Source organism: Balaenoptera acutorostrata, chromosome 1 (assembly GCF_949987535.1).
Source record: "Balaenoptera acutorostrata chromosome 1, mBalAcu1.1, whole genome shotgun sequence".
Taxonomy (NCBI): Eukaryota; Metazoa; Chordata; class Mammalia; order Artiodactyla; family Balaenopteridae; genus Balaenoptera; species Balaenoptera acutorostrata.
Window position 1 is genome coordinate 105,086,423 of NC_080064.1, and position 24,857 is coordinate 105,111,279.

The 24,857-nt window shown below is 39.7% G+C and overlaps 2 protein-coding genes across 3 annotated transcripts in view; one reads left to right on the forward strand and one right to left on the reverse strand.

Annotated features, from left to right (window-relative positions):
- The window catches only part of GDAP2 (ganglioside induced differentiation associated protein 2), a 79,784-nt gene extending 70,507 nt beyond the window's left edge, over positions 1–9,277 (reverse strand). Inside the window, exons 1-2 of one of the 2 annotated variants that reach the window (XM_007169312.2) lie at positions 9,110–9,277; positions 83–325 (exon numbers count right to left, since the gene is read on the reverse strand). In XM_007169312.2, the coding sequence (XP_007169374.1) occupies positions 83–258 (176 nt within the window). In that variant the 5' untranslated portion in view covers positions 259–325; positions 9,110–9,277. The remainder of the gene's footprint in view (positions 1–82; positions 326–9,109) is intronic. The other variant, XM_057553328.1, reaches the window with a different exon arrangement.
- Positions 9,278–9,288: 11 nt separating this feature from the next.
- Positions 9,289–24,857, forward strand: part of WDR3 (WD repeat domain 3) — a 45,100-nt gene continuing 29,531 nt past the window's right edge. Inside the window, exons 1-11 of the mRNA XM_057553244.1 lie at positions 9,289–9,443; positions 13,002–13,209; positions 14,203–14,412; positions 16,723–16,841; positions 18,462–18,540; positions 19,727–19,822; positions 21,081–21,194; positions 21,350–21,451; positions 22,352–22,449; positions 23,379–23,486; positions 24,001–24,231. Coding sequence (XP_057409227.1) covers positions 13,039–13,209; positions 14,203–14,412; positions 16,723–16,841; positions 18,462–18,540; positions 19,727–19,822; positions 21,081–21,194; positions 21,350–21,451; positions 22,352–22,449; positions 23,379–23,486; positions 24,001–24,231 — 1,328 coding nt within the window. The 5' untranslated portion in view covers positions 9,289–9,443; positions 13,002–13,038. The remainder of the gene's footprint in view (positions 9,444–13,001; positions 13,210–14,202; positions 14,413–16,722; positions 16,842–18,461; positions 18,541–19,726; positions 19,823–21,080; positions 21,195–21,349; positions 21,452–22,351; positions 22,450–23,378; positions 23,487–24,000; positions 24,232–24,857) is intronic.

The following is a 24,857-nucleotide window of genomic DNA, read 5'->3' on the forward strand; positions in this document are numbered from 1 at the left end:
GAAAAAATTATGAAAAAAAGAATTTAGAAGAAATTATGAGAAAGCATTATTATATCATGATATGATTTAAACAAGGAATTACCAGAGAACCACTTTTCCATTGATATCCTTATTGTAAAGAAAAGGTGATCTAATAGTCTCTTCCTGATATGTTTCAGCTGCAGTGTCAGAAGTAGTTAATTGTTCTTCATAAGAATTGACCCAGCTTGGTAGTGTATCCACATCCACAAACTGGGAAGGTGCACCCAAGGGATCCATGGAATGGGAACTTCACCTTGTCTTTTCCCAAATTCCTCAGCAGTTCAATATTCACTGTAGACTTTAGCTTAAGAGAAAAGAAAGAATCATTTTAATAGAGAAGCACAGGTATTACTTTACTTCTATTAGAGTAAAAAACAAAACTCTGCTGTGAAATGCTCCAATAGTACACTGTGTGATTATAGTCACTTAAACAGTCCATTAAAAAATCAAACGTACAACAATGAATTACTACGGCTTTTTTAAAACAGGAAGAAAGAGGGATTATTTAAACACAAATTATTTTCAAAGAATTACAGTCATTTAAATAATCACATGGCCCATCAATTCTACTTTCCAGAAACACAGGACTATTCATTCAACATTCATTGAGTGTCTGTTATTGGCGGGGTAGGGGGAGTGTCAGGTGCTGCAAGAGATACAAAGATAAATACTATGTACAACTTACAAAGTTCAGTCTAATACGGAGGATGAGAAGCAGGGAGGTTACTGCAATCAGGTAGTAAGAGATAAAGGTCTGAACTATGTAGAGAAACAGATGCAGAGGAAGGCATAGATTTGTGAGGCAATATACAAAGGAAAAATTAACAGGATTTGACAATTTATAGACTATAGTGTATGAGACACCGATGTGGTATAAGGTTGGTTGTCCAGAAATGTAGAATTAGAAGAGAAGGGTGATAGGAAGACACATAGTGTCAAGTACCACAGAAACTCATGGGAAATTTAACATGATACTTCATTTGGCAATAAGTCAGATAGCTATTTCAGTAAAATGGTAGATTCGTTCATTCAGTAAATCTTTATAAGCACCTATTATGTGTCAGGTATTGTTCTAGTCACTGGGGATACGGTGAATAAGACAGAGCAAGTCCCTACCCTTAGAGAGCTGATGCTTCCTTGAAAGCAGATGAAAAACGATAAACAAACAAGCAAGCAGGTATCTAATAGAATGACTGGAGGCAGTGAGTATTATAAGAAAAAGGTTATATCTGAGCAGAGAGCTAAATAAAGTGAGAGAGCAAGCCATGTGAAGCTCTGGAGGGTGCATCAGGCAGAGGGAATGGCAAGTACAAAGGCCAAAAGGGCAGGGAGGAGCTTGGTCTATTCCAGAAGAGCGCAGAGGCTGGTTTGGCTAGAGTACAGAGAGCTAGGTAATGAGTAGCAGGTGATGAGGCTGGTGAGCCAAGGAAAGGCCAGATGATCTAGTTTGTAAGCCATGGTGAGAAGTTTAGATCTTAATGTAAATGAGGGCAAGCTATTAGAGGGTCCCTATAAGGATAATGACTTAATGTAAATATTTGAAAAGATTACTCTAGCTACAGTGAAACTGAGTGGGGGCGAGAGTAAACGCAGAGACCAGTAGAAAACGACTGGAGCAATCTAGGTGATGGTGATGAAGGTGGTGAGGAATGGTTAGAATTGGAATGAATTTTGAAGGTAGGGTCAACAAGACTTTCTAAATGCACCTGAGGGGTTGAGGGAAAAGAACAGAATCAAAGGTTACTCCTAGATTTCCTGCTTGAGCAATTAAATAGATGGTAATGCTACTTATAGAGAAGGAAAAGACTGGAGTAGGTTACAGGTGGAGTAATAATCAAGGTATTTTTTTCCTTATGTTTTTGCATGTGTTAGTTTGAGATGCCCATTATATGCCCAAGTATATATATCAAACATGCAGTTGGCTGGCTACATGAGGCTAGAGCCCAGAGGAGAGGTCAGGCTAAAGATATAAATTTGGAAGTCTCAGCATATGGATGGTATTTAAGACCACCAAGAGAGAAAATGCAAATAGAGAATAGATCCAAGGACTCAGTCCTAAGGCCAAATTTAGAGGCTGGAAAGACGAAAAGTTAAAAAAAAAAAAAGAGAGAGAGAGAGGAAAGCATTGATAAGAATGGAAGGAAGATCTGGAAAGTGTGGTACCCTAAAAGCCAAGTGAAGAAAGTAATTTTAGACAGAATGCTCAAGAGGGATCATCTAGGGTTAAATGCTACTGAAAGGTTGAGTAAGGACTAAGAACTAATTAGTCGGTTTGTTAAATTGGAGATCGCTGGTAACACTGAACATACATGAGAGCAGAGAGATGATTAGGGAATGACAGCTGGTATGTGAACTTCCTGAGAAGCTTTTCTGTATGATTCTAATGTTTGTTAAGAGTCAAGGAGAAAAAGGATGCCCTTCTATACCTAATTTCTTGCTGTTTCTTGCTGAGAGACATGGGATACTAATTGGAATGAACCATGGATTTGACACAACAGTCTAATTCCTGCACCAACACTGTGTGGTGGGAAATGTGCTCATTCATATAACAATTTCAGAAAGGCCTTGTAGATCATACCAGGATAAAATTGTATTGGAGGATTATTCTTATTTGTTACTAAGTACTCCTTTGATATTATTTTGAAATAAAGAAACTAATTTTATCTAGAAGTTGGTGTTTACTCCATCCAATTGGCCTTTGAAACTAGAGGCAACCACAAGTCCTGCTGATCTGTTCACAAGTATTCAGCCTGGAACTGGACAAGCTGAACAGAGTACAAGTGAAGGCTACAGTCACCGTCTATGGCTGAACTGCCTTGAGCTCAATGGAATGACACCCTGCAGAAATTCATAATTTCAAAAAATTATCCACAGGTTTTTGGTGACGACTCATGCTGAAATTTCTTAACCATAACATTAAAAATTCCATTAAAAACAAACTTAGTTTTCATTTTGCAAACTTGAATGTCAAATTACAGGACAAAATCACTTCTTTAAAATAACTTTTCTTTCCAATTCTAAGTAATACTCACTTATAGAACATTTGAAAGATACCAAAAAGTAGTTCCTACCTTTTTCTGTGATAGGTAAAATCATAAGGTACGTACAATTTTGAATCCGGTTTCTTTAGTACTTTAAGGTAAATATTTCCATATGCAATTACACTTTGAGGCAGAAGCAGAATGGTAAAAGCTTGGGCTCTGTTATCAGAAGGCCTGAGTTTGGGTTGAGGACCTACCACCTAATAGTCATATTATCCTTGACTCTAAACCAGAGTTTTCTTATTTCTGAAAGAGGAGTAATGTACTACTATGGTTAATGTGAGAATTAAATGATATAATCTGTATTAAAATTGCACAGCAGGGACTTCCCTGGCGGTCCAGTGGTTAAGACTCTGCCTTCCAATGCAGGGGGTGCAGGTTTGATCCCTGGTTGGGGAGTTAAGATCCCACATGCCTCTCGGCCAAAAATCCAAAAATACATAAAACAGAAGCAATATTGTAACAAATTCAATAAAGACTTTAAAAAAATGGTCCATATCAAAAGAATCTTTAAAAAAAACTGCATAGCAGAGCACCTAGCACCAAGCAAGGCACAATAAAAGTTATGTTATAACTTTCTCAGCACCAATGTGAAAGTCACCTGCACCACTGTTGAGATAAAGAGATGTTTTCATGTGTGGCAAAGACCAAGACACTCACTGTCAAAGACTCTCTAACGAGCATCAGATAACCCAAAAACAAATTGGTGAATTAAGATACACTCTTATTTATCTCAATGTCTGCCCTTGTAATGACTTGTTAATCCCTAACACCTAGATCAACCCTACATCTGTTTTCTCTGATCTGCTCCTGTGCCAGTAAGGGGAAAAAAAAATCAGAAGTTTTCCTCTCTGCTGTCAAAACAAATACATGGCTTCCTATGTTAGCTTGGCCCTCCATCAACACTAACAGAAAATTGTTTTGAGTCATTCTTGGATGACTCTATGCTATTCCACACAGCATCTGTGATAGACAGCCTCCAAGATGTCCTTCAATGATACCTGCCTCCTGATATTAATGCCCTTGTGTAGATGCCTCCCATACTGAATAAGGCTGGCCAGTGTACCCAACTGGATATTGCAGAAATGACAGTGTGTGACTTCCAAGGATGGATCATAAAAGATATTGTGGCTTCTGCCATGCTCTCTTGGACTGCTTGCTCTGGGGAAGTGAGCTCTCGTGACATGGGGACACTCATGCAGCTCATGGAAAGGCCCCTGTGGGGAGAAACTGAGAGTTCCTGCCAACAACCAGCATGAACTTCTAGACATAGGAATGAATCACCTTGGATCCTCCAGCGCCAGCTGACATCTTGACCACAACCTCATGAGAAACCCTGAGCCAGAACCACACGACTAAGCAACTTTTGAATTCCTGACCCATAAAAACTGAGGTAATAAATGCTTATTTGCCTATTATGTCCCAGGCATTCATTCATTCAAGCACTGTTAAGTGCTGAGTCTCTGTCTAATGGAAGAGATAGCCCCACAAAAATCACACAAAGATATAATTGTAGAAATACATACACAGTTAAAATCTGTGATAAGTGTCCTACAACAAAGAAGGGGCTACTTAAATTGAAGAGGCAGAGAATGTCTCTTGCAGACAGTGAGAGTTGAGACCAAAAGTAGAAGAGTTTTACAGGCTGCGGAAAGGGTACATCTGAGCGCCTTAAGGCAGGAAAGAACCTAACACACTAAAGGAACAAAAGAAGGCCAACTGTGGAAGTTACAGTGAACCACAGCGTATTAGATATGTTACAAATATGCTTTCTAATCCTTACAATAATCCTGCAAAGTAGGTATTAGAACACTTATTTTACAGTGAGGGCACCAAGACCCAGAGGTTCAATTACCAGCTCAAGGTAACAGAACTAGTAAGTGGTACCTTGAAATCCAAATCAAAGACCAGCTGGCACTAAAACCCGTGCCATTTCCATTACATCATATCACATTGCCTTCCGTCTTTTCCTGATGCTCTGAGAAAAGAGAAGTCATTGTTCAAATTATCTTAATTTCTCTCCAACTCAAAATGTCTCTATCTTCATTCACTCTTTCCAACTTCCAAGTGATTTTCGGGTATATTCCACACTTTTAAGCCTGCCAAATCACCTTCATTTAAGCATTTTACTGCACCTGACTAGCTTTCCTCTAAGAGAATGTAATGACATCAAGTATTCCTTCACTACATCTGATCTCTCCTTCCCCTGAGTCTCCTACTCTCAAATTTTTTCCCTACCCCATTTCTTCAGAATACCAACCAACTCCTCTTTTCACCATTTAACTTTAAGAGTAATCTGTTTCGCAGCTCTACTTCCTTTCCCTCCATTTATTCAACCCACTGCAGTTCTGCTTCCATCTCTATAGCAATACTAAAGCTGCTTTTTCAAGGTCAACAATAATTCTCCAAATGTCAAGTCCAAGAGCTAATCAAATTTTAGCTGCAACCACTATTGATTATTCCCTCCCTGAAACTCTATTATCTTCTTTGACAGTACACTCTGGTGGTTCTCCTATATGTCCAACCATGTCTGGTCAGTATAGTTTGTTGGCTCTTCTTCCAAGATCTTAAAAGTCATTGTGACACACAAGATACTGAGTGTTGAATGAGTAATAGGTAATGTTCAGAGCTCTGATTGTAGAGCAAAATTTAATGGCATTATATGAAAGTGTCATGGCATTTAACAATGAATTCTTTTTCAGCTCCAACTCTAAACAGAAATGTATTTTTCTCATCAAAAAGAGATTTAAATCTCCCCCTCCCCCAACACACACACCTTGGCAATAAAGCAAATGGAGCAGCAAAGCCAAGCTAGGCAGGAAAATCTGATCCCTGATCCTTAAGGAACAGTGGTTCTTAACATTCCTGGAGTCACAGACCCCTTGGAGAATTACATGAAATATAAAAACCCTTTCATCACCCAAATTGTGACTACATGAGCTCATACAAGCACAGGTCTGGAAAAAAATCTGAGGGGTTTCCCAGACTCAAATTAGGAATCCCAGTGATAGAATACAGAGTGCTCAGGTAAGGAAAGGAGGAGGGGAAGGCTACAATAATCTACAGCTTTAGCCAGAATTTTGGATAACATTAAAGAGGAGCAGGACTTCCCACTGAAAATCAATTGACCAGATCTGTATTTTGAACAGGTTCATAAGCAAACACAAAACCTTAGTAAAAACACTCCTGAAGCAAGACATTTACGTCCCAGGATCTCAAAGTTTACATGTAACAAACAGAAGGTTGCAGAATCAGATCTATTTCCTTAGCCATACTATCTTAAGGGTTATATTCAGTACCTCCCTAGATGAAGATAAAGAGAACCCACTATGTACCTTTTACAATTCAAATTCATAATGAGTATATAACAGTTCTTATTACACTGTAGCTCATCTTTTTTTTCTCAAAATCTTGTCATCTTTTAGTTTAAGAAGTCCTCCAAATAGTGCTTTATATGATTAATTGGATTGGTTAGAGGGATTAGACTTTTATTGTTCAAGACAGGGCAGAATCAGGCAGAACGTCTTGGATCACTGTCTCAAAAAAATCTGATTTTTTGTCTGAATAAACAGAAAATGATATCATTTAAAAGAGAAAAGAACTTTAAATCTGTTTTCTTATTCTTCAAAATGCTTCCATTGATTAGATAGGCCTGGATAAAAGTACAAAGAGAGCTGGTCCATGCTTTTGACCTCCATTCATTACCAGCTCTATTTCACTGTTTTTGTATAAATTATAGGTTTACCATTCTTTATGTCTTTATGTCTTCGTATTTCAATATTTTAAACTTCAAGGTACTTAAATATTTCTGCACAATACCCCTATCCCAACACCAAATCTATTATATTAAGAATCATTCTATGCAAATAGAAAGAATGACTTTTTCTTTTTAGAAAGTTACTTAGATGTTAAAACAAATGCAAGCAGTCAAATATGTCAACAATAAATACAGTATAACAAAAAGATTTCTAAGTTGTGTCAACAGCCCAGGTCAAATTTAACACCATCATTCAAAACCAGCTAAACACATGCTCTAATGGTGAGTTAGTGGTACCACCTTCATATTAAAAGAACTTTACTGTGTTTCGTCTATCGATGTCTAAACTGAAGAAGATAATTCCTGTGTACTGGTTTACATGTGTGTGAGTGGCAGATTCTGGGTCTGCTGTGCTGTGTCGTGACTGTCAGTGTTTCTCTAGTTTTGCAGTAATGCCGTGTTGTTATTTACGCTCTGACAGACGTCACGTGGTAGGTTCTTTCTCAGGAACTCAGTTTAACTATTATTTATTGATATATCGTTGCCTGTGAAACGCTTCTACTGGCACAACTTATTGTTAAAGTTTTGAATCCAAAAAAAAGAAAAAGAACTTTACTATGTTTCAATTATAAAATTAATACATTGAGCAATTCTGAAACTTCAGAAACTAAGGTTATGCTCTTGAAGTAGTGCATTGGGAAGTTATAAGATGCATTATCTTAGCACTCAATCAAAGTTGCTTACAACAACTTTCATTAAAATTATTTTTTCTGGGAATTCCCTGGCGGTCCAATGGTTAGGACTGGAGAGGGCGTGGGTTCGATCCCTGGTCAAGGAACTAAGATCTGGTAAGCCACGCGATGCAGCCAAAACATAATAATAAATAAAACAAAATGATTTTTTCCATTTGTGATTGTCCTTTCCCATAATATTTAATAATGTTAAATTAATTTTTTTTAAAGATAAAATCATGACTCATTCTAATACAAAAATGAACATGGTTCAAGATTTTATTTAACTCACAAAGGAACCAGCCAGATGGTTGATAAAGGGAGTCCCAAAATTGGGCTCATTAAGAGATCAGGAATACTGAAATGAATGTACGTGAGGCAAAACTTCCACTCAACCTCTAAAAGACATGTAGAATTTTCATGTCTACAGATAAAATGATTTAGTATTGACAGTAGTTATCTACAGTTTATACAGCTGTAAAATAACTTTTTTAGAATCAGATAATACAAGGGGTGTCATCGATATGGAATCTAGACTATGTATTAAAGCACGTTTTTTCCTCATATATATATACACATTTTTTCGTATATTAGCCATACACGCTCACCTAAATGCTCCCTTCCCCATCAAACTTACTGAAATAAATCTATTGCCACAATTTCCTCCCTTCTCATTCATCCAACCCACCGTAGGCTTGTTTCAAACACCTACACTGTTACATCTATTTACAGCCTGATCATATTAATTCTCTACTCTTGTCATTTTCTTGAATATGGAAGACTAGGTGAACATGTCTTAAAAACTCAAAAACGCCTGAAGAAAATCAGGTAATATAGATAAAAGTCTATTTTCTAAGCTGGCTGCAGCTATCTTGAAGGCACAGGCTTATTTCTTTTATATACCTATATGTTAGCTTTAATCTTCCACAGCTACAGACATCAGAACTCCTTTCTAAACACTTTTATGCAGCCCAAGAATAAAATCGGACAAAACTGCAAGAAAGAAAAGCTAATTCCCACTTGGTGACAGAGCACCTAAAGCCTCAATTACCAAGCAAGGAGGAGTCAGCCCTGGTCACTTCCCCCTCTGGCGACCAAGGAGCGGAAACCGAAAGCCAGACCAATGTCACTCCAGGGACTGCGGAGATCCAGACAGCTCAGCATCCTAGGCTCAGCGCCTACCCAGCCCTGATTCGAGCAGCTCTCGGTCCGTGAAACGCCCAGTCCACACGAGCGACCACACAAACTCGACTCCTGCACCCCAGGGCGCACGCCTCCCCAGGGGCTAGAGCACCACTGTCCCTTGTGCCCGGGTCTGCCTATCCTCTATCTTCTGGTGGGTAACTTCTCCCCGACAGCGCCTCGGGCGAGAGGAACCAGACCAACAGCGGGGGTGGGGGGGTGGGGCCTGTGAGCGCCAGGCTCATTTTTGCGGAGAACTGACAAAACCAGCCCTCTATGCCCGCACCCCTAGCCCTGGCCGAGTCCCGTGCGCCTCCCGCCGCGCCCCCGGCCCGCTCCGCCCCGCCTTCCTTCCCGGCCTCCGTCCCGCCTCTCACAGCATTCCGGCGGTCCCATCCGGCAGGTAGGCACAGCGGGTTAAGTTCCTCGTGGAAAGCGGCCGAGCGGCATCCCCGGACAACCCTTGCCAGGAGCTCGGCGGGTAAAGCAAGCCAAAGTCCCAGGACGCTGGAAGGACCAGCCGCAGGAGCCCTGGCAGGCGAAACACCGCCTTCCGCTCCCGGCCGGCGCTCACCAATCAGAGCCCGGCTCTTACGTCATTTCCCCCAGAAGGCAAAGGGAACGTCGGGCGGAAGAGGCTCCTTGAGCGGACCCGGAAGGGGTGGGTTCGACGGGCGAGTCCAATCAGTCCGGAACCTCGTGGAGGCCAAGGTAGGTACCGTAGGTGCGCGGCGGCTGAGCGCCTTTGTTCTGCTCCTCGGGTTTGTTTGGTCCTGGCTGAGGCCTTCGTGGTGCCAGCCGCAGGCAAGGCAGGGGGATTTGGGGCCGGTCTCGAGGGTGGAGGGGCACCTGGGCCACTGCGGGAGGCTCACCGCCGTGCCCGGGAAGCCGGCCGCGGACACCCGAAGCTGGTGCGTGCGGTGTTGAGCTCGTTCACCCGGCGCCTGCAGGGCTCGCCTGAGGATGGTCTGGCAGCGTGGTGGGTGTGCGGAACCCCCATTTCACCCTCTCCTGACTGAAAAATTGGTTTAGGGACATCTGACAGGTCTGTTCCGGCGGTCCAGCCTTTCAGCGTATCATAGAAGCATGTTTTCGGGGTCTGTGGCTTAAGAAGCAGGGATGGTAGGGGCATAGAGGAAGGTTAGGTCGTGAACTGTCTCCGAAAAGCGTCATATACACACATGCGTGTGAGACACAAGTGACCAGTACCAGGTTGTATGGAAGATCGTTGAAGTTTTGAGGCAATGGAAAAAGGCTTCGAGAATTGGACTAGCCCCAAGGAAGTGGGCCTCAGAGGGTAACACTTAGGTAGACGGGCGAATGCATGTTATTCTAAGGGAGAGGAACAGTTTGAAGAAGGCAGGGTGACAGGACAAGGAGGGAAACCAGCTAGCCTGACAGAAAATTTTATGCGAGAACTGAAGAGGAATAGATAGGTTGAGTTCTTCGGAAGTGCACACAGTTTAGCTCTTAAAGGGTTTTGGGATAAGATTAGTGCGTTTGAAAAGATTAGTCAAGTAGTATTAATGACTTTTAAAAGAAAAGAATGAAAAACATGGAGGTGGAGGTGCTACATAGTGCAGGAACCCAGTGATAAAGAGCTGGAACAGAAAGTAGTGGAAAGAGAGAAAAGGATCCTCCTTCAGAGAAACAGGTAGAAGTAGTTTCTGACAAAAGAGAGGACGGAGGCAAAGACAAATAGTTTAGTGGTTAAAAGAAGAAATTTTGGAGTTTGGTTTGTAATCTGGCTTTGGCACTTAAAACCAGCTGAATGACTTTGAGCTAGCTATTTCACATCTCTGTGTCTAGTTTCCTTGTCTGTAAAATAGGGATAGGAATAGTACTTATCTTGCAAGGTAACTGTGAAGGATCCTTTTAAGCACTTTACATGTATTAACCCACTTAATTCAATTAATTATGATTAATCCAATTAATAAATACGAAATTAACTTCATATGTTTACTCGGTTGTATACATTTTAATGTATCAGTTACCATATAGTAAGCACTCTATCAGTATTGGCTGTCTAAATAATATTAATGAGCCAAAGGTTACTACAGGGTTTTGAGCCTGAATGGCTTGGAGAGCTATGTGTTTTAGAGTCAGAAAAAAATGAGTAGGGTTCAGGAAGCAAGGTAGGTTTGGTTTTATACACATTAAATGTGATACTGCAAGGTATTCCGATGGGGATGTCTAATAAGCTCTTGGAGCTATATAGTTGGTATTCAGGTATGTGGGCCGGACTGGAAGTAGGGATGTGGTGGGTCCCTGGGCCTAGGCATGCTGTATGAAGTCTCCAAGGAAAATACTGTGGTAGATGGCGGAAGACTACCATGAACAACAATTACAGTTAAGGGGCTGGGGCCAGAGGAGTAAGATGAATTGGTAAAGAATTGATCAAATGGCCCAGGTTAAGAGCGTTTTTGCCATGTTAATATTATCTTCCCTTCACTTTTAACTGGCTTTATGTTGGTTCCTAGGAGAAGAAAAATGAGGCCTCTAAGTGGTCATTAAAAGAAAGTATTAGTACAGGCATTGAATATTTTCCTGTTAAAGTAGACTAAAACATCAGGTTGTAATAGAAAGAGACCCTGTAGCGTTAAACCAAACAAACTGAACCAACAACAACAACAAACAAAAACAGCTCCAGAAGAAGGCTGTAACTTCTGTTTAGTATTCTTGTGTTTTTTAAGTTGCACTGGTGTTTGGGGGAATACCTTTCACATTTCCATATTAAGAGCAGGCAAGCTTAATTTATCTCCTTCACCAGTTGTCTCTTATGGTAACCAAGTGTTTTCAGTGAATTTGATTTAGTGCAGTTGTTAAAACCAAAGCTGGGTCCGCCCACCTGTAGGCAGTCAAGCCAGTCTACTGACACCGGGTTGTGGTGAAGGAAAGTGCAGCGTTTATTGCAGGGCCCTCAGGAGAAGGTGCAGCTAATGCTCAGAAGACACCCCTCCCACCCACTGGCTTTCAGGGAAAGGTTTTTAAAGTCAAGGTGAGGGAGAGAGGGTGGGGCAAGTGATCAGCTGGCGGGCATTCTTCTGATTGGTTGGTGGTGAGGTAATTGGGAGTCAACACCATCAACCTTCTAGTTCCAACTGGCCTGGAGTCTACGTGCCGGTGGTCGGCATTCAGTTAACTTCTTCCACCTGGTTGGGGTTTCAGTATCTGCAAAACAGCTCAAGGATATGGTTCAGAATATTATCTCCATAGCCCTTGAGGAGGAACCTAAAGATCCTTGATTTTGTTTAATGGCTAAAACTATTTTTATTTTGTCTTGCTTGATTCCTTTGTTTCTGCATTTTCTCACTTCTCTGATTACATTTGCTCTTTGGAACTCAGGGAAGGCTTAGGAGGCTAAAGGTTTTCTACAAACGGGAGGCAGGTGGAGGACACGGTGCGGAGTGGGGGTGCGGGGGGCGAGGGGGGGTGGGGTGAGGGGCGGCGGTGGTGTCTGACCTGGGAAGGCCCTGTAGTGTCCTGCTTGGTTACACAGAAACTATGGCAACTTTGAAAAACAGTGTGCCAAGTTGTAGTAGTAGTTTTTGTGTGCCAAGCGGAGGTAGCTGCCCTGCTTTGGAAGTCCAGGACAGACCTGCACGTATTAGTTACAGCAGTTCTCAAAGCGGGGAACCGCAGCAGCAGCATGACTCGAGAACTTGTTAGAAATGAAAAATCTCGGGCCCCACCCCAGACCTACTGAATCAGAAACAGGCCCTGGGGATGTGCGGTGTAGGTGGTTCCCAGCAATTTGTTTTCCTAATCCCTTGGGTGATTTAGATACATTCTGGAGTTTGAGAGCCGCTGTGCTCCAAGGTAAGTGCCACAAGGTCAGGGATTTTGTTTTACTCAACACCATATCTCTAGCGTCTAGATCAGTGCCTGTCTCATTATTAGTAGGTTTACAATAAATGCTCACCAATAAATATTTTCAGTCTCAGGCTGTCCGTCTCCGTGTAAAAACCTTGATGGTAGTTGAATGGGCAGAAGCCAATTGTTGAGCTGCATTGAGGCCACATGTCAGAATTTGTGAGGTGGCCATGACAGTGTGACCAATGCGAAACTTGAGGAGTGAGAGATTACACGTTGAGTCGGCAGTGAATAAAAAATGGAGATGTCTGGGTATTTTATGTCAGTGATATATTCAGAGTAAATGAAGGTTAAGCAACCACAGGTCATGTACTTTTAACCACATGATACGCAGTCGGTGTTTGCCAGCCTAGCAGAACCAAGGTGCCCAAAGAACTCGGTTTTCTTTGTTTGCAGGTGCAGCTGCCTCACTTGTGGTATCAGATGTTCGAACATGGGGCTCACCAGGCAGTACCTACGCTATGTTGCCAGTGCAGTCTTTGGCCTTATTGGCAGCCAGAAGGGTAATATTGTCTTTGTGACACTTCGTGGTGAAAAAGGACGCTATGTGGCAGTACCAGCCTGTGAACATGTTTTCATCTGGGACTTAAGGAAAGGAGAGAAGGTACGTGAGGAATCACCTAGATTGATATTGATGTATGGGTATTTGAGGGTGGAGGCAGAAGTGGGAGAGCTCTGCTTTGTCATGCACAGATTTTTTTTTTTTTAAGTGTGTGCCTCTAGAAATTTTTTTTTTCCTTTGGGTCTAGATAGCCAAGTATCACATTCTATTGTGCTCTTCTACACTAAATTCTGAAAACCACAACCAAAAGAGCTTACCTCTTAGGTATTTATTTGTAGTGATATTTACAGGTAATTATTTGTAATCATTATTCCCAACATGTTTGTTTTTCTCTACTTCACCAGTTCTCCATTTTTCAAGTTCTTCTACTTGCCCTCACAACTAGTTATAGAATATTAGGCATTTAAAAGGAATATTGCTGTGTTGACTGAATCTTTTTCTTACCTATGCAGATGAGGCCCAACGGTTGTTAAACTAGCCTTTGAAATTTTGTATGACTCTGAATTCCCAAGCCTACCACTTCTGCCAAACAAAATACAGGCAGTTTGATCTTGTCCACTCACTTTGTGACCTCCAAGAGGTTAATACTTTGATATTTAGCGTCCCCCAGAGTCCCTTGGGGATACATCACTGTAGCACTCCAGTGCCATGCAGGTTGGTTTCTGGGATGGGGCTAAGTTAAATCAAGGATGTGTTTATAACCCCTTTTGGAAAATCATTTGTTGTTGACATAGAATAAGGACTTAGTAATTTATTCCATTGCCTGGGAAATTTTGGCATGTATTATGCTAATGTAGAGCTTTGGAGAAACAGTATAGTATAGCTTTACCTTTTCTTGAATGTTTCATTACCCAGTACAAATAATAATTTCTATATTAAAGAACTTGAGATAAGTGTCCAAAGTCTCACTATTATTCATAAGAGCGATTTGGAATTATTGATGCTCTTAATTTTACTGTGCCTGATTATTCCCACACTTTTTCCTTGATGACATGCTTAACTCCTCTACATTGTTTTTAATTCTTATTATTTCAGATTCTCATCCTGCAGGGGCTTAAACACGAAGTCACTTTCTTGTGCCCCTCCCCAGATGGGCTGCACTTAGCTGTTGGTTATGAGGATGGGTCTATCCGAATCTTCAGTCTCCTGAGTGGGGAAGGAAATGTGACCTTCAATGGACACAAAGCAGCAATCACTTCCTTGAAGTATGATCAGCTCGGAGGCAGGCTGGCATCTGGCTCCAAGGTGAGACCTTGAATTAGGTGCCCTGACTTTAATCCAGAAAGGAGTGTAAGGCTACTGCTGAAGCAGGTTATTCACAAACATTGTTGCATGAAACAGTGGGCACTCGGTGTACAAAATAGTATAGGTGGTAGAATAGAGTGAGAAGGATGGATATGAATTGGGTGGTTCATTTTGTTTCCTGTCAGATTCACTGATAAAAGACTATTAAATACAGGAACAAGATGAGGATGCCCATGATAGTTACTATGTAACATCATTGTGGATATGCTACCCAAAACAGTACACAAGTTGGGGGAACAAAACAAATTGGAAGAGGAGAGTCAAAATGATGATTCTTGGCCATTTGTTTTGGTAAAATCGGTAGCTTTCCTATGTCTCAGTCATCAGAAAATAGAATGTAAATGATTCCATTTACAAAAGTATGTTAAGTAATGGACACAAAAATACTGTGAAACTTGACTAAAGAATGTAACAGAAGACTTGAGTGAATAGAGACACAAACCATGTTCTTGAATGGCAAGACAGAGTATTGAAAAGATGCTCGTATGTTCTAATTAGTTTATACAGATAAAGCAATTTAAATATCCCAAAGGTCTTTTTGTTGTTTTTTTAGAATATGACCAAATGATTTAAAAGAATATATGGAAAAACAAATGAATAATAAATAGCAGAATTTTGGGAAAAAATAAAAGGGTTTCAGATTTCTTTTTTCAGGGTTAGATTTAAGAAGTTTCAGATATTAAAATGCATTATGAAGTCATAACTTATAATGTGTTATATTAGCCTAGCATTAATACAAAATAGTCAGATAGATTACTGCAACCAAATGGGAATCCAAGAAACAAATGCACTTGATATACCTAATTAGTATATTTTAAAGATGACATTTTTGACGAGTAGAAAAATGATGGATTACTTATGAAACAGGACTTAAACAGTTGGCTATTTGGGGGGAAATTTAAAGTTAAAACTTTACCTCATGCTATGTACCAAAGAGTCACGGATTAAAGACTTAAATATTAAACCATGATATTTTAAGTAAACTAGAAGATATATAAATAAATATTTATTTGATATCAAGGTGGAAAAAGACTTCAAGCATATCAGCAAGGAAAGAAATTATAAAGGAAAAGACATAAATTTGAATGCTTGATATTTGAATATTTAAAACATTTGTGCATTGAAACACTATAAAGAAGTTGTCAAGAGTAAATCCTAAGAGTTCTCATCACAAGGAGAAATTTTTTTTCCTTTTTTTCTTTTTATTATAACTATATGAGAAGATGGGTATTAGCTGAACCTATCATGGTAATCATTTCACAATATATGTAAACTAAACTGTCATGCTGTATGCCTTAAACTTATACAATGATGTATGTCAATTATTTTTTCAATAAAACTGGAAAAAATAAAGTTAAAGGACAATGAAAAAGGGAAAGTATTTAATAGTTCCACTATAAAAGGGAAGGATTAATATCATGTCTTAATAACCAACAAACAAGTAAAAAATAAGACCCAAAGGAAGATGAAAGACATGACTTGGCAGTTCAAAGGAGGTGCAGAACGGCCAGTAATCACCATAGAGCATGTACAGAATTTCTCATTGGTATTCAGAAATGCAAATCAGATAAACATTGAGACAGCCTTTCAACTTGTGAAACTGGCAGTGTTTTTTGAGCAACTGATAATATCCAGAGATGAAGGGATGGGAAAACTGGCGTTGTCATACATATCCCTGGTGGACCTTTAGATTGGTGCAGCCTTTCTGGAGATCACCCTGAATTGCAGACTTAAGATAGAAATACCTTTTAACCCAAGAATTTCTCTTTTTAGTCTTTATTCTGATCAGAGATATGTACAAAGATAGAGGTACAAGAATGTTCATTTCCACATATTTATAACAGCAGAAAATTGGAAACTGCCTAAATGGCTGAAATAGAAAAAATTTAAAGTAAATTATGGTATATCCTTAAGGTTGGTTATTATGTGACCATTAAAAATGAGAACAGTCTGGAAGGACATGGAAATATATTAAATGAGAAAAAGGAGGAGAGTTATACAATGATAGGAATAGCATGATCTCAGTTAACAACATGTATGTATACATAAAGACTAGAATAGTATACAACAAAATATCTATGGTGATTATATCTGGATGGTGAAATCAACTGGTGTTTGTTTCCTCTGTGCTTTTCTGTATGTTTTCCAAATTTTCTATAAGGACTACATATCAACTTTGTAATAAAAATATTGTTTGTCAAGTTAGGCCTTATGTGGTAAAGAAAATTCTTCTGTATTTGATTCCTTTAGGACACAGATATTATCGTGTGGGATGTGATCAATGAAAGTGGCCTCTACCGTCTGAAGGGGCACAAGGACGCTGTTACACAAGCATTGTTTCTACGAGACAAGAATCTGCTAGTTACTAGGTAAAGAAATAATAAGTTTTGTTTCCATTTCTTTCTCTAGGTGAATTCATTGGAGAGGTTTTCAAAGAGGGAATTTGTTTCATTCCTTACTTGTATCTCCGCACTATACTCAAGCTCATGTGCTAGTTTCCTCTTCTCTCTGCTTTTCCTCTCCCTCCCCCTCCCCTCCCTTCCCAAACAGTGTCATAGATGCTATCCAGAGTTATTAATAGCATTTTTTAATTCCCTTTTCTGATTTGTCATTATTTTCCCCTGATATCAGCTTTTCCATATTCCTTAACTCTTCAACAGACCTTGTATAGGATGAACTGTCTACTTCTGGATCCCTAGAAAGTCAGAAAAGCCGAATATGGAGCAGTGGGCAGATGCGAATACCAAATGTTTGTTTTAGCCTGCCTCTTCAGAAGAGACATACTCCATACTTAGGCCTTCTGAACATCTAATAGGTTGAACCATTTGAAATTTCCATTTGTATGGGTTAAAAATGATAGGTCAGATATCAGCAATTTCATATATCAGCAATTTCATATAGTTCAACCTAATATAATAGTTATCATTCCTAAGGAATGGCCACCCAGGAAAGTTTGGGATCTTAAGTTTTGCCAGGCAGTAATTAGAAGAACCATAGTAATTAGAACCACAGAAGAACCAGAAGGCAGTGTAGAGGAGCAGCACGAAATGCTGTACCAGTGGTGGATTTGTTCCTGTGGGATAGGATACAGGGACGTTAGTGTGTCTTGTTCAGATAACACCCGTTCTGTGAGGCAATGACTACTGTTCTACTAGACTATACGTATACCTTATAGCTTAGGGAATGTAAGGGAAAGGAAATAACACCGTGAGGTGGGATTATATAGGAAAAACTTTGTAAATTGGGTTTCTGTTTTTTTCCAGTTTTGTCATGAAGCAGGATTATATTAGATTTACATTGGTGAAGAAGCAGGGAACAGGCATTTGAGGCAGGAAGAGTAGAGCCCATTGGCAGGGAGATTAAGTGCCAATTAATGGGAGGTTTTGGGAATCGTGCTGAAGAACTTGAGTTTGAATCCATAGAGAACCTTGAGTTAGTGCAAATTTAGAAGAGTAAGATTATCTGACAGTAGTGTATTGGATGTGGTGAGGGAACAGAATAGACAAAGAGACCAGATAAGTTATTAAAATAATTTGGGCAGTAGGACCTAACTTCAGGTTTGTGTACAGAAATGGATTGGGAGGAATCAAGGCTTGGAGACTTCCCAGAGGAGACGTTTTCTGGACCTAGAGACTAGCTGGACGTGGGAGACAAGGGAGCAGGAGAGGTCTAAGATGTTTGTGTGTTAGAATGAAGGAATGTTGATGCTGTGGCGATGGAAATGATGGTCAACTGGTCAAGTTCTGTTTTGTAGCACTCTGAATTCAAGGTTATTTTTGTGCTTACAGATGGAACATTTTATTTTTCTACCTGAGAATAGTCATATAAAGAGTTAGGATTCTTTACTTTTTAAAAGAAAGGTCAGGTAAATAGTAGCATTAGATATCATTGCTGTGTATTGTCTTTTTAAGGCAACAAATAAGTCCTTGATTTTCCTGTTAGTTCAGTGATTCTTCCTAATAATATTTTTTTCCTATTTCTTCTTCTAGTGGGAAAGATACCATGGTGAAATGGTGGGACCTTGATACCCAGCACTGCTTCAAAACAATGGTTGGCCACCGAACTGAGGTATATGTAGGGTCATGGGCCCAGGGAAAGAATAGCAAGGCAGAAAGGAAAAGATGGTTTTTTCCCTGGCCCTTTCATGGCTCTTTGTTTTTACTGCTAACGGTAATCAACATGTACTGTCTTTAGAGAGAGAAGTTGGAGTGGTGGACAAAGTGCCAGCCATCAGAGCAGATGCATCTGCTCTGGCATTTAGTAGAAATTGGCCTTGGATAAGTTTTTAACCCATGAATATGGGTTTCATCACTTTTAAATTATAAGTATCCACCTTTACGATCGTAGGGAAGTTTAATGATACTGTGTATACAGTGCCTGGCCCGGTGACATGTAAATAGCAAATTATAGCCATTATAATAATTACCTGAACATAGATCTGTTCAATACAGATCAGGGAATATTTTACATCTTTGCATCCTCCTTTGTGCTTTGTTCATACCAGGCATAGGTGAAGGTGATTAAGGGGTACAAACTTCCAGCTATAAAATATGTAAGCCATGGGATTGAATCTACACATAGGGTATATAGTCAATAATATTTTAACAACTTTGTATGGTGATGGATGGTAACTGGTCTTATTTTGGTGATCGTTTCATAATGTATAAAAGTTTTGAATCACTGTGTTGTATTCCTTAAACTAATTTAACATTGTATGTTAATTATAACTCAATTATATATATTTCTGTATATATATGCCCTAGAATATATGAGGAATATACACACCCTAGAATTAATGAGGAGGAAAAGCAGATTCTTTCTTGATTTGCAACAGTACTGTTATTTTCATTGTTTAGTTCATGAATGTTTGAGGCTAAAAATTATGCTCTGATAGACGTTAATGGAGCACCTTTCATTTGCAAGGCACTGCTGAAATCAAAGAAGTGCCACGCTTGAAATCATTATTTTGAGTGGCTTCTAGTTAGGATTTATTCTGAACAGCCATTATCTAAATTTAAGGATAGGAAATTACAGAGAAACTGCTAGTTACCCCATAAACAACACTTCCACCACAGATCATTTTCTCTCTCAAAGTGAGCTTTCTCATAGTGTATTTTGAAAGGGTTGTCGTAATATTAGACTTTGCAGTGCCAAAGAGATTTCACTACAGTGTACTTAGACTTTTGGAATGTCATGTCATGCATCCTGGAGTCCCTTAATAACCATATTATTTGAATCTTTTTATACCCTGTAGGTGTGGGGGTTGGTTCTGGTGTCAGAAGAAAAGCGACTCATCACTGGGGCTTCTGACAGTGAACTGAGGGCTTGGGACATAGCTTACCTGCAAGAGGTAATTGCTTTTTTTCTGATCATGGGCAGTGTCATGTTTTAGCAATTTCATAGGCTTGTTGAATTTAGAATCAGATGTAATTTTTGAGTACTTCACATAGTATTGGAATTCTCTCTTACTGTGATTTCTAAACAATTTTTTTCTTCATTCTATGGTCCATAGCCCTCATTTGCACTTGGAAGAAGGATAGCTTTAGGCTGACAGCTCTTGGTAATAATGTTAATGTTTTAGTCTGTAGGGCTCTTAGCTTGATATTCCTTGACCTTTGGGTGTCCACGGATGGACTTCCGAATATCTGTGACCCTCTTCCCTCAAACAAAAATCTATGTAAAATGTGTGTATGTTTATGTAAATATGTATATTCTGAGAAGATCTGTCACATTTTCTCAGATCATCAAAGATTTTGCGTGGATGAAAGGTTATAGACCTTAGGTTTAGCTGGAGTTAGGTGTGTGGTGTTGTGTCCAGTAGCCATTTTGATGGGTTCTTCATTAGTAGGCTAGGGTTTATCTTTTTTTTTATTTAAGGAGAAAATGTAACCTCTCTTGCAATGTCTTTGCAATTCGTAATGCCAATTTGAATCTTTCCCTCTAGAATATGGTAGATCTTTCACCTAAGAAGGTTTTTAAATTAATGAGGTCATCATTTTTTCACCTTGTTATGAAACAATAGTCCTTATACTGTGGAAGGTTATTGGAGCTGGTATAATGAATAATGTTTTGTTTGTGTTCTTGATGTGGTCAGTTTTTAATACATTCTGATGAATGTGCTGTCGTTGAAGAGGTTTGGTCAGAGAGATCACTAAATGGAAGTTATCAGTGGCTATAAGGACAAGTTTCTAAGTCATTAGGGGTGAAAATCACCTCCTGGCACAAATTATTTCAGCTTTTTTGTTTTTTTAAAAAATTTATTTATTTATTTTTGGCTGCGTTGGGTCTTCATTGCTGCATGTGGGCTTTCTCTAGTTGCGGCAAGCAGGGGCTACTCTTCATTGCGGTGCGCAAGCTTCTCATTGCGGTGGCTTCTCTTGTTGAGGAGCATGGGCTCTAGGCGTGCGGGCTTCTGTAGTTGTGGCTCGCGGGCTCTAGAGCGCAGGCTCAGTACTTGTGGCGCACGGGCTTAGTTGCTCTGTGGCATGTGGGATCTCCCTGGACCAGGGCTCGAACCCATGTCCCCTGCATTAGCAGGCGGATTCTTAACCACTGCGCCACCTGGCAAGCCCTATTTCAGCTTTTATTTTCCCATTTTTATAAAACAGATTGAAGACCCAGAAGAACCAGAGCCCAAGAAAGTCAAAGGGTCTTCCCCTGGAATACAGGACACACGTGAAGCAGAGGATGGAACCCTTGAGGTGGATGAAGCTCCTGAGGATGTAATTCATTTTTGTTTCTTACCTTCAGTGGAGTTGAGTGGTGGGGAAGTATTCATTTTAGGGAAGATCTTTGTCACCTGCATTTCTTGGAATCATGTCTTTTCAGGGGTCAACAGAACTATTAACCTTCATCTTTTCTCTTGCTTCCTCTGCAGCGCATCCTTACGTGTAGAAAAGCTGGTTCCATAATGCGGGAAGGAAGGGACAGAGTTGTGAACCTTGCAGTCGACAGGACAGGCAGGATTCTTGCTTGCCATGTGAGTACCAGGCTTAGGAGAAAATAACAGGGACTTGGCTGTTCCTTTAGAGACTTGTTTTTCTTTCGTATTCAGTGTGGAGGTGAATTTTTCTTTGGTCCTGTTAAGATTTCCTTATATGGTATTGTGTGGACCTATATTCCCTAACTTCTGTTAGCCCAACAACAGTAATTGCTCTTATTCTTCTTATTATTAGCAAACATTTATTAAATCCCTGCCTTTCTAAACAATTTAAAAGCATTAACTTCTTTTTTCTGTTTTTTTTTTAACATCTTTATTGGAGTATAATTGCTTTACATTGTTCTGTTAGTTGCTGCTGTATAACAAAGTGAATCAGCTATACGTATACATATATCCCCATATCTCCTCCCTCTTGCATCTCCCTCCCACCCTCCCTATCCCATCCCTCTAGGTGGACACAAAGCACCGAGCTGATCTCCCTGTGCTATGCGGCTGCTTCCCACTAGCTATCTATTTTACGTTTGGTAGTGTATATATGTCCATGCCACTCTCTCACTTTGTCCCAGCTTACCCTTCCCCCTCCCCATGTCCTCAAGTCCATTCTCTATGTCTGCATCTTTATTCCTGTCCTGCCCCTAGGTTTTTCAGAGTCAATTTTTTTTTTTTATGATTCCATATATATGTATTAGCATATGGTATTTGTTTTTCTCTTTCTGACTTACTTCACTCTGTAAAAAGCATTAACTTCTTATTTAGTCTCAGAGTAACATTGTAGAAAGTGGTGAATTCCCACTTTACAGATGAGACAACAATCCCAGCGATATTAAGTTGTCCATGGTAATACAACTAGTAAGGGAAGAAAGAGAAATGTTCTTACAGAGAAAAAGCTAAATTACAAATTGCCTCTCCTGGACTCATATCAACCTTTTGCCTTTCTAGGGGACTGATTCTGTGCTAGAAGTGTTTCGTATCCTTTCCAAGGAGGAAATTCAGAAGAAAATAGACAAGAAGATGAAGAAAGCTAAAAAGAAAGCAAAGTGTGTTTTCTAAATATTTACTACTAGTCAAGTATCGTGGGTGGGCCACATAGTACTGAAGAAAAAACTATGGCTTCTTTAAAGAAGTATTTACTCTGTTTTTAATTACCATTAAATGCTAGGGAAGATTTTATGGAGTGCTGGTAGTCCAAGTTTTTAATTTCTAAATACAGCTTCATAACTATCATATTCCTAAGTCTTACACTCAGAGCCACACAGAACGAGAAAGGCAGTACAGGTATTTAAACATAGCTTCTAAATGATTTAATTCTGAGAGGCTAGCAGTGTGTCTTCAGTGACAGCAGCCTATACAGAAGGAATCCGGGTTGCATAGTGCTGACCTTTGGGACTGTGAGAAGGAAGACTGGTTGGACAGTTACATAATTGGAGTTTGGGGGCAGTGTAACCTTACAATAAATAGGTCATTGTAGCTATAGAAATCAGTTCCTCAGTGGTTGAAATTCATCAAGTCTCAAAGAAATAAAAAGTCACCAGTTTTTTACATGTTTTATTTGCCAAAGCAAATCTTTTGAGACCTCTGGGTTTTTTTGGCATGGTTGGGTTATAAGTGCAGAGTAATGGATTTTCTAAAAAGTCCTGAAGTTAGAGAAGTTTACCAGAAACACTTCAGTGGGATAGTTTGAACTACAAAGACTTGTCCCCAGAAATTTTATGGGCTGTTGTATTCAGAATCCGTTTATTGAGGGTATCCATTGGATGGAATAACACTTCATATTAATTGCGTTGTGGTTCACAAAGCGTTTTTACGTACACTACATTGTTTAGTTCTCACGGTAATCCGTGTGGTTAAGTGACTCTTCCAGGTTCAAAAAGGTTGTTGGTCTCAGACCAGAACTTGACTCAAGTAATAGCAAAGCTACTTCTAGAAAAGTGATAGCATGATAGTCTTTTTTTTTTTTCTCCTCTAGATTAAATTCTTGCAAAGAGGAGGAGGAAGACCTTGAAGTCAATGTTGAAATGACTCTGCAAGATGAAATCCAACGGGTGACGAATATCAAAACTTCTGCCAAAATCAAGTGAGTGAAAATGTAGTAGCTGAAGTATCTGAGAGAAGTATCTGAAGTGTTGCTACAAAATTGTATTGGCTTTTCATGCTATTTGTAAGCAGTCTCTATGAATTGTATATCTGCAGACAGTGATTGTGGGCCTCACCTCCCACTGCTCACCATGGGCTCACTGATTCATCATCTCATATTTGTTTTATTATGATAGCTTTTTACTTACAGTTCTTTGCTGCCAGTTAAAAAGAAAAATGTATACCCCACATTCCAAAAGGATTTGCGGTCACTTATAAAAAAGAATACATGCACAGAAACAAATCAGAGCCAGTATCTGAGCTCAGGTTTCTTGGACTTAAAAGCCTATACTAGACTACTGTCCAATACTCAGAGCACTCTTATTTGTAAAATCCTTTATACTTGTTCAAACTTTGTATAGATGGAGGGCATTGCAAAGCTTTTCTCCTAGAAAAAAATTAACCTTGTGAACTAAGATGGTTGCTGGAACATTTATGAATATTTTCTCATGCAGATCCTTTGACTTGATTCATACTCCTCAAGGAGAGTTAAAGGCTGTCTTCCTGCTGCAGAACAACTTGGTGGAATTATATTCACTGAATCCATCCATGTCAACTCCTCAGACTGTCAGGACAAACAGAATTACCATCGGGGGTCATCGCAGTGATGTGCGGACTTTGTCATTCAGCTCAGACAATATCGCTGTCCTTTCAGCAGCAGCTGATTCCATTAAGATATGGAACAGGTTTGTGAAATGATGCTTTCTATAGCTTTATCCAATAGTGTTTTCTTCTCTTTGAGTTAGTTTTTAATACTCTTGATGGTTAGTTATTCTTAGGGCCCTAAATACAGTTCCCTCAAAATGTATCTTCAGTGCATTTTGACTGTAGGCCTGTGGAGTTTAGAGTAGGAAAAATTGCCTTTTCAGATTTGGTACAAAAAATGTAAGTTTATTCCATGTCTGAAGCTTATTGCTGTACTTGGCTAGAGAAAAACACAAGCATACTTCCTACTCTAAATTCAAATAGGCTGTTAGTGCTTTCCAGTAATTTTACCATGATTTCTCATTCCTCACTTTCCTAGATGACTCTTTCACATGTTCTTACCTCTCCTCACACCTCACACCTCACACCTCTAGCCCCTTTAAGCTGATGACCTTGCCTCCTACTTCACTGAAGAAATGGAATCATCTAGAAAATGTTCATATGCTTCCACCTTAGCTGCATCTGTATCCACATAATCTTTCTTTCTATGACTGTTGGTGCTCCTAACCAAAAGATAATCACAAGCTGTATTTCTCCTTCTAGCAATTTTCCTCCCTCTCTTGCATCATTAATCTTCCCTCTCCGTTGGGTCGTTCGCATCAGCATA